At 35.8% G+C, this 10160-nt stretch overlaps 1 protein-coding gene across 1 annotated transcript; it reads right to left on the minus strand.

Annotated features, from left to right (window-relative positions):
- Positions 1-519: 519 nt before the first annotated feature.
- Positions 520-7801, minus strand: LOC107771126 (uncharacterized). Its single transcript, XM_016590451.2, has 5 exons — positions 6166-7801; positions 5954-6031; positions 3648-3853; positions 1545-1768; positions 520-1367 (listed from the first exon to the last, which is right to left on the minus strand). The coding sequence occupies exons 1-5, from the start codon at positions 7136-7138 to the stop codon at positions 701-703; spliced, it is 2148 nt and encodes a 715-aa protein (XP_016445937.1). The 5' UTR covers positions 7139-7801; the 3' UTR covers positions 520-700.
- Between the last annotated feature and the right edge of the window lie 2359 nt (positions 7802-10160).

Here is a 10160-nt window from a genome sequence, read left to right on the forward strand (position 1 = left end):
GCAAAGCACCGTCATAGCTGTTTCGATCCTGGGACCTGTCGGTTGTGGCCCACCACCTTATACAAAATAAAGATTAAAAGAAATATTAGAAGTTTTCAAAATTTCCTATTAGCTTAAGAGTCTCATAGATTTAAGACTCCTAGAAAATACATGACTTAAAGTAAATGCACTAACATGACTAAACACAACTAATTGATATCACATATAAACACTATTTTTCTTCTGATTGTGTCCTATCTTTCACTAAAGTTACACTAATTTCAAGAGATTTTATATGACGCAGCTTTGGTCAATATAAATTTAGGTTTACTTCATCCTCATTGAACATCGATTTCACACCTATGAACAAAGTATCTTGAAGTTGGTGCAAGACATAATTAAACCATTTCAAGAGATCTTGCTAGTATGATTGCACATCCATCTTTAGTATCCACATCTCTGCTTTATTCATCTAGTGGATGTGCTGGACTTTAACCTCCCAACATTAACTACCATATAACGTTGCTGGACGTATGAATATTCTAATGCAACTCATAAATAGATCGGATATTTAATGATTAAGCAGATTGCTGAGTGCATCCAAGATTGTTATATAGTAACCTAATTTTCACCAAAAGGAGAAGGGATAACCTTTATCATTCTTGATGTACAAAAATATACTTTCATAACTTTAAAAGTAAAAGTAATGCCAACTATGCAATCATATACTAAAAGCTCTTGGTGGTGGCCGGTAGTTCAAATATGCATTTCGAGCTGTATCACATTTCTGCCTGATATCTTCACACATCTTCAAAGAAGCCTCGGAAAACTTGGTCAGACGGTCCAGAACCCTTGTTAAACTGGAGTGTATGCAATTCAAGTTCGACGACTTCTCATCATTCTTCTCTTCATCTTTAGCCTCCGATTCCTCATTCCCTGTATCAGGAGCAGTTTCTTTCTTTTGCAGTTCCTCAGAGTGGTGCCCAACAGAATGCCGTAGGTCATACAAAAAGTCTTTGATGGCATCACTAAGTTCTTCCGAAGGCAGAGATTTTATCCCAGCTGACCAGTCGCGGCAAAGCACAAATATTGGTGGGGCCAGAACTCTTCTAGGGGAAAATGCTCTTCTGCCTTTGGTTCGCTCGCGTGGATGCAGGATGCAGTTTTGCAGCCAGCTGTTAAGAGCTTCCACATATAATGTATGGCTATTAATCCAGTCCGCAAAACTCAAGCCAAAACACTCTACTTCATCCTGCAGCTGACTCATAATCTGCTTTTGAGTGTCACCCTGAGGACTTGAGGCCGAAGCTTTAGCATGGTATGCTAGGGAGATGGTTATATACTGGGCATGATGGCATTCAAGCATTGCTCTCCACATTCTGATCAATCTGCAAGGAGACCAGATATTATGAATCAAATAGTAAATATAATAGCACACATACAACGCACATGCACGGACAGATGGCCCAAGAAATGAGGTTTAAATAAATAAGTTCCTCAGATTAAAGATGTCCAATAGCAGGATAAACCTAAAAAAACTGTCATTCTTAGTTCTTAGTTCTTACCCTTGGATAAGTTCCAAAAGTTGAGGCAGCAACTCCTCATCCCTCATTTTCTCTATCCGCTTTGATATTGAATCAACAGAATAAAGAGCCACCCTGATGCGCGAATGGAGATCTTTCACCACTGCCCGTGTTTTGTCAATTATTTGGGTGCTAACATCTTTGGCAAATTGATGCCTAAGTTGGTTACACTTCCGATCATACTCTCTCCTGATTGACTCAATTGCCTACAGATAAAAGCAGAATGGCAGCAAATGAGCTTTGAAATACACATGAAAAAGAGAGCTTAATATAGTCTATTGAACAAAGGATAAAAAAATAACTTATTATCTTCAAGATACTACAAAAATGACATGCCTTCCCCTGTACTCTATGCTGTGCGGACTCTTCAAAATCCTTGCCGAACTCGCATTGACACACCAGGGGTGTGGATGTGGGATCCATAACGGATTTGGTCAACTTACCTTGGGTACTTTCACTACCTTCTATGACTGAGAAGTATAAATTATACTTCTATGACTGAGAAGTATAGATTATACTTCTATGACGGAGAAGAGTATACAACAACAACAACCCAGTATAATCCCACTAGTGGGGTCTGGGAAGGGTAGTGTGTATGCAGACCTTATCCCTACCCTGGGGTAGAGAGGCTGTTTCCGATAGACCCTTGGCTCCCTCTCTCCAAGAACTCTTCACCTTGCTCTTGGGGTGACTCGAACTCACAACCTCTTGGATGGAAGTGGAGAGAGAGAAAGAGAAAGAGAGAGTATGAGAATGCTTTTATATGTGAGATATCTTATGACTAAAATATTGGTGTTTACAAAGAATGAAATTTTATTAGTTTTAATTCAATAACTTTAACTAATCGAAATATATACTTTATATGTCGTAATATATATTTATTGGCCATATCCAGCAACCGTATCCCCACTCGGATGCATCATGAAGGCTCCGACCTCTAGATCTGCACCCCGATCGGATACCCGCACCCGAGTCCGAGCAACATAGTCTATACTTCATCTTCATTTCCCCAAGATTCAAGAACAATGATGAGGTGTGAAGTACAACAAAGCCATGGAAGGTCCAAATACCGAAATGAAAATGCATCTTATCAATGCAAGTATCTATACTAAAAGACACTTGAATCCACACTGCTCTTTGACTGGTCGCTAGATATTGGCACCAGTGAGAATTCGAGTAAATGAAGCTCCTAACAAGAACAGCTTCTGAAAGAAGTATTTTGCAGTCTAAAGAAAACTGTAAACTGACCTTATTAGGAAAAAAAGGAAAAAAAAAAAGGGGGGGGGGGGGGGTTGTCTTTTTGATATAGACTTCCTCAGCAACTAATAAACCCCAGCAGGGAGATACATTTGGACATCATTGAGGAGACAAAAAGCGTGGACTTCTATACAACTGAAGCTCAACGATAATGGATGTATTTTAACCATTATGAAGGGTGAGGGTAGGAGACTGGATAAAAGAAACTTGCTCAATCACCTCAAGCTGAACAGAATTTTTTTTTTCAAAAGGAAAAGTTGGAAGGCAAGGTGTTTAAGTGCAAAGCCTGTCGTCGTCAGCAAGAGACTTGAAGTGCAATAAAGTGTTCAGTGTATATAATGTGAATGATTAATATAGAAGGCCCACATGAAGTATTGTGGTCATCAATAAAAGGAAGTTCTTTTTGAACTCTCTTGTAAACTTAGGGTAGTCAAACTGGATCACTCTGGAGAACGTTGTTCCTAGTAAGGAATTCCTCTATATAGGCTACATTTGTGTAGTTTAGGATGGCCATTGGGAAGAGATATACTCAGCTTCCTAAATGAAAGAGTCTTTTCACGCCACCTGTTATGTTCAGACTCGAAGATTCTGCATACTTTTTGTTTAATGCGTCATTAGCTACTAAAATTATCTTTAATCTCAAATTCAGATGTATTTTACTCTATAAACCAAATTCAGCAACAATTCCTTGGAGTCTGCTTCTTGATATCTAAAGATTCAGCTCTTATTTATATTTGAGTCACTTGAGCTGTAAATTCAAGCTCCCTGACCTTGTCCTGTGCCAATGTAATCTAAAATAAACAGGACACTCAAGTTTAAGATCAGTACCTTCACTTCATCATAAAGTTTCCTCTCCCATGCATAAACTCTGTCAAGGGTGGATGAGTGGCTTCCAGCGATCATGCAAAAATCTTCAACAAAATCACTCCCACTATCATCATTGTCATCCTTACTATTTAGAGGATTCCTCGATGAAGATGATCTTGAGGATGTGGTCCTCTTCCAGGTAATCACCTTTGTTACATGTTCTGCTTCTGCATAGCACTTGAGAATTAGAACAGCAATGAACACGCAAAATGAGTAGCAGATACTTGATCAGCTATAGTATAAACGCAAATGATTTTTGTGAAAATGACCTGTTGCTAGCAAATTCATGGACTACAACCCAGCCTGAATCACATAATTGTAACTCTATAATCAATTGTCTAACATCACTCCAAACAACTTTGATACTTACTTATGCTTTCAGTTCCATTAATAGGAAGATGTGATTTAACTCCTATATTCATTGGAGCACAATAAAACTAGAATTTCTTGAATTGTGAACATTTTAGTCTTGACTTGAATGTACGTTAAAAATCGTCCATTTTGTAACGCCCCTAACTGTCTGACACCATTCTATTAATAATATTTGTTTAAACTTTCACAAGTTTTAAGAATTCAAATCACTTAACCAATCAAAATTTGTAAATTGATATGATATTTTTCCATTGACTAACTTTAGCAATTCACAGATCAAATTAACATCTTAAACTCCATACACCATCAAAGGTTAAGATTAATAAAAAAGGAACTCCATGAGTCAAAGTCATGGCCATCACACGTTGTAACCTAGGACCTCAGTAATCTTCTCCGAGTTGACCAAAAACTAAAAGTTACGGGCGTCAAAAAAAGAAACTCCATGAGTCAAATCATGGCCATCACCTCTGCATTCCCCAATCTCTACCATCTGCTCACAACTCTCTTCATCCCTCCCCCACAGCCTTCACTGTATTTGTTTTCTCTCTTCTCACCTCTCTTATCCCGTATATATAGTCACATATTTCTCCTGCTTCCATTATTATTATTTTCTTCCTTCCTATTTCGATCATTTCTATACCCCCTTTGTTACTTCAATATGATATACACACCAGCTTTCCACCCAAACTTGACAATGCCCATTCCACCTACCCAAAACCCCAGCTAGCTCCTAGCTAAAAGAAGAGGACAAGAATTATGTAGGAAGAAGACTCAACTATGACTTAAAATGACCTTGAAAGAACAAATAGCCACTGTCAAAACAATTGTGGTAGATGCATGTGCTGCAAAGTTTCCTACTGGACCTCCTTTGCTAAATTTGTCAACATTCAGACTTAAAACACCACTTCATAAATATTAAGTTTTGAAGTGTTCCAAAAGTTTAATATCAACCATTTGCTTCAAGCTCAAAAAATTGCAAAAACTATTTTGTTCATATTAAAAGCAACTGATTTCCAGCAAAAAGGCACGAGAAGAGGTAGAGGGCGACCTAAGAAGTATTGGGGAGAGGTGATCAGGCAGGATATGGCGAGACTCCAGATTTCCGAGGACATGTCACTTGATAGAAGATGTGGAGGTCGAGCATTAGGGTTGTAGGTTAGGAGGTAGTTGAGTCGTGTCTTACTTCGTACCATTGTGGGACTAGCCATGTAGGATTTTTGTCTAAGATAGCTAGTGGCAATGTTGTGGCTTACTATTTCGCTTTTCAGTGCATGTCCTATTTACTAGCTATCGCTTTTGCTTTGCATCTTTCTTCTGGATTTCATGATGTTCCTATTTTTCGTATGATTGTTGTGGTGATACTAATATTTACTAATATTGTATCCCTTTGCTTTGCATCTTTCTTCTGGATTTCATGGTGTTCCTATTTATCCTATGATTGTTGTTGTGATACTAATATTGTCTCCTTTTTGTCATTTTGTCTTTTTATTTTTTTGAGCCGAGGGTCTTTCGGAAACAGCCTCTCTACTCCTTCGGGGTAGGGGTAAGGTCTGCGTACACACTACCCTCCCCAGACCCCATTAGTGGGATTTTACTGGGTCATTATTGTTGTTGTTGTTGTTGTTGATTTCCAGCAAAAAAGCCTATAATACTCAATCTTTAAGCCTCAGAAGTTACATGTCGATGTGATAATCTCAGTAACGCTAAGCCTTCATGAAGTAAACCCAAGTTTATTACCACAGAAGTAATACAAGTAAATCCACAAACTCTGCAATCTAAAATCTGAACTTAGATTTATGTTTCCTCTTTTGAGGTTCTTGTAATGTGTAACTAAATAACTAAATTGGCAACTTTTAAATGAAGACACGACTTGTTAATCCACTCAAGGAACTTACCACCAGACATGTTTGCACCCGTTCTTCTGCAGCAAATTGGGCCCATGGAAGACAAATAGGTCGACACTGATGATTTTCCTGAAGAAGGAATGTATTAGAACTTGACCGTAGCTAAGCAAACACATTTGAATTTCAGTAGGTAAAAGATGCAAAAACCAAAGTTAGGAATAAGAGAACATTTTTCAACGTCTCTAAGAGATTAATTTAGTTACCTTTGGCCTCAGAATACCCAACTCGGATTTTGTTAGCTTCGAGCATTCTTGAAATCTCTTTCCCGGATTCAGATGCTCTAAAGAATCGATGCTCAATGTCCTTTATGCTAGAAAGAAAATCTTTGGCCCTATGAGTTATGAACTCTGAAGGATCCTCTCTTTCATCCACTAAAGACTTGTCTCCCCTTGAACCAGATACTGTTTTACTAACCGAGCCATTCGCTTTCTGCTCACTGCTCACATTCTTGGCCTCACCATCAACTACTTGCTGACTATTGTTCTCACCCCTCTGAGGCATAACTGAACTAGAATCATGAAATTCCAATTTACCATTACCATTACTTCTAGGCTCTGATTTAGGTGTCAAGAACTCTTCTTGAATCCCATTATCACCATCATCATTATCTTTTTCATCAAAGTTGAGTTGCCTACCATTATGTTGTGTGACAAACCTAAAGCTATCATTATCAGTAGGGTCAAAAAAATCCCAAGAACCTGAATCTGGAGGTGGTGGAGGAGGTAGTGGGGTAGAGAAATCGACATCATCTACAACATACATATTGTTTCTTGAAGGTGGACTCAACCTGACAGTAACAGCAGTAGGTCCAGAAGAAGACCTCATATAACTCAACCTAGTAGCAATAACAGGAGTTGGTGAAAGGGGACTTCCATTTAACACAGGGGAATCTGAAACCCCACCAATGTGAGATGGTGATGGTGATGGATATGAAGAATGTGAAGGGGTTTTGTCAAGCTCAGTAGCTGAAGTTGTTGATAAAGATGATTCTATTAAAACTTCAGCTTCAGCATATCTCCTAAGAGCAATGCCTATATTTCTCAAAGATTGAACATACGAAACATGTGCAGCTGCTAATGCATACCTTGAATCAACTGCTTGCTTTATAAATCTCTTCCTCTCTTTGCATAATCTTAGAGCTTCACTCCTTTCTGATTTTGAGCTTGTTGCACCCATTTTTATGCCAAAAAAATTCACAACACCCACTTCACAAAATTGAGCCTTTTTACCATCCTCAGTACAGAAAATGTAGATTTTTCCCAAAACACTAAAACCCTTAACGTCAAACCTAAAACCCTTCTTTCATCAAATGTGGCCCAAAACAGATTTTGGAAAAAGGGTAAACACCTTTCTTCAGTCTTCAGGTTTTACCAAAATGTCCTTAAAACCCTAAACCTGAACTTGGAAAACAGATTAAACCTTTATACGTAGAGAAGCAAAGAGAGCAGAGTCATTCAAGAGACGACTGAAACCCCAGAAATGGGAAAAGACTATATATTTGTGTTTAAGAAGTTGAAGAAAAGCTAAAACAGAGTGAAAAGAGGCAATGCTGAGAAGAGAGAGTTAAAAGAAAAAGAAAAACCTTAAAGCCCATAAAAAGGGAACCTGAATAGATTGGAAAATCAAATGGAAACGATTAGCAGCGCAACCCATGCATTTCAGTTCAACTTTTTAAGCAAGTGTACAGAAGGGGACATACTGAAATGATGAGAAAAATATGGAGAGAAGAAGAAGAAGAAGAAGAAGAAGAAGAAGAAAGGAGGGAATCTTGTACAGTTGATGCATTAGCCTTGGAATGTGTGCGTGAATGCTACTTTACCTTCATATTTTTCGAGTTTCGACCAAATAATTAACAAGGTCCAATAATATTTGTTCTTTTACATTCCTTTATAAATTGAGTTTAACAGTTTGTTTGGTTGTTATATTGTATTGTATTGTATTGTTATTTTGAGTATAATATTTATTTTGATTGTTAATTAAATTTTATTATATTCTATCGTTAAATTTATTGTTACGAGTGTCATTTTATGGAACGATCGATTTGGTGTGGTCGCGTCGTTCCTTTATTATTTTCTCTTATCTTGCCCTTTCATATTATTAAATAATCTTATTTTATCTTTTAACCTATCATTTTATATAATAATTCTACTTCGTACCTTATTTTAAAAAAAAAAAATTACAAGTTTATTCTCCATATTGTTTGTGCATGACTTCATGAAACGACGAAAAATAATACAATATATTCAAATTTTATATACATCAAAACGATACAGTAAATACAATACAATACAATATTATACGATACATTATACAAAGATACATAACAATCATCCAAACAAGCCATAACTCTAATATACACCTTAGTATCAAGTATATCTTTACCTGTTATAGCAGTTAATATATGTTGTGTGTAAGATTACACTTCTACGTTTTATATAGAAGATTATGTACTGATTTCACTTATGTGATCTAAAGGTATAAATTTTTATTTACCATTGTGTATATAAATTAAATTCAAATTGATTAATAGTGCTTTTGGTTTCTACCAAAAAGAAATTCGTTGTTAAAGTAAATAATTTGGACTAAAATCATCAACCTCCCATTGCATATTAACTTTTGGTTTTGAGATAACGGTATGTATTATTGGGAGTATGCTCCTACTTTTATAATAAACTTGTTGGTTGCTGATTCAGATTCAATCTAATAAAAGACTTCGTTTGAGTTAAAAAAAAATTACTCTTTAATCACAAATAAGTCGAAATTAATACAAAGTTAGTATAGATATAAAATTCGATATAGGTAATATTTTCCTAACTTATGTAAGAATTTGTTTATTATTTTTTATCAGATAAGACACTGGATAATAGTGCATGAAATATTTTTATAAAAACACTTGAAGACACTTCTTTGGAATTATAGTTCTCGATGTGTTTAATATAATTGCGCAATACTTCATATATTATCTTATTTAATGATTCATATATTATAATTTCTGCAAATTAGTTTTGCAAATCATGTTATTATTATTATTATGTTTAATCAATTAAAGAAAGCCAATAAGATAAATTACAAAAGAAATGACTGATAGACAAATAATAAATGACTCGGCACTACATCACACATTTACAACACTCTAGTGTAGAAAAGCAATGGATTTTGCTTTATTTGGAGGAATTTTTGTTGTGTTGTATGGCGATCTTTCGGGGTTAAAGAAAACAAATAGAAAGGAGAAAAACCATTTGCCTATCTGGCAACAAGCATTCTCTTTAATAGATCTGTGTCAGTGAAATCCCAACTTTTGTTAATATAGTAACGATTAATTAATTGCATTACATAGGTAAGTGCGCTTTTATGACTAAACTGCCCCACTTTAACGGCTCCTTTTCTGTGTTGTGCAGTCTGTGTACTATTAGAGAAAATGACATATATAGTCCCGTATGTTTGTGGGTTAGTCTAAAGTGGTCCTTTAAATATTACTTGAACAAGTTTAGTCCTTTATATTTATCAAAATTGATCACTTTTAGTCTCTATTATTATTAAAACATAGAGCGGAGTTATCTTTGACGAATTTGACTCCCTAAGAAGCATAAGGTTCGTTTACTTAAGAAATCCGTCTAGACGAACTTCTAAAGAGTTATTTTTCTCAATTTGTACCTTAAGAAAATCTTATCCAAGCAAATTGAATGCAATATTTGTTTTGTTCGATCTTTCATTATACGAGTTAGGAATGAATCATCGTTTATATTAACTTAGAATCCTTAATAACACTCCTTGTTATTGAAATATGATTTAATTAGGAGAATTTATTAGAGAAGCTTGTCTAAATGATTTCTTAGTTTACATGGCTCACATGCTTCCCATTAGCCAAATCTATCAAAGACAATTTTCCATGTATTATAAATGTAACAGAAACCAAAAGTGCTTAGTTTTTGTAAATATAAAGGACTAAAATTACTCAGATGCATATTTAAAAAACTATTTCAAATCCGTCCCAAACATAAGGGACTATTTTTATGATTTAGGTCTTTTTGTTTCTGTTTAACTTTGGGAGAAATTATTAGAAGGGGAAACAAGTAGTTACTATTTGAGTTAGAACTTTATGAATAGTACAATGTTTCTAATTGACCAGTTATTAAGTATTTGTAGAGGGGACAAGTATTAGTGGGTTACTACACCCACAACGTCAGGTCCTACGTAA

The sequence above is a fragment of the Nicotiana tabacum genome, chromosome 13 (assembly GCF_000715075.1).
Source record: "Nicotiana tabacum cultivar K326 chromosome 13, ASM71507v2, whole genome shotgun sequence".
NCBI classification, from domain to species: Eukaryota; Viridiplantae; Streptophyta; class Magnoliopsida; order Solanales; family Solanaceae; genus Nicotiana; species Nicotiana tabacum.

Bases quoted from the DNA above. Each gene is read 5' to 3' on its own strand.
- LOC107771126 (XM_016590451.2), bottom strand. From the start codon at position 7,138: ATGGGTGCAACAAGCTCAAAATCAGAAAGGAGTGAAGCTCTAAGATTA. The intron at 6,032-6,165 runs GTAACTAAATTA...TTCCTTCTTCAG, and splicing joins TGGGTATTCTGAGGCCAAAG to GAAAATCATCAGTGTCGACC. The intron at 1,368-1,544 runs GTAAGAACTAAG...GTCTCCTTGCAG, and splicing joins CTTTTGGAACTTATCCAAGG to ATTGATCAGAATGTGGAGAG.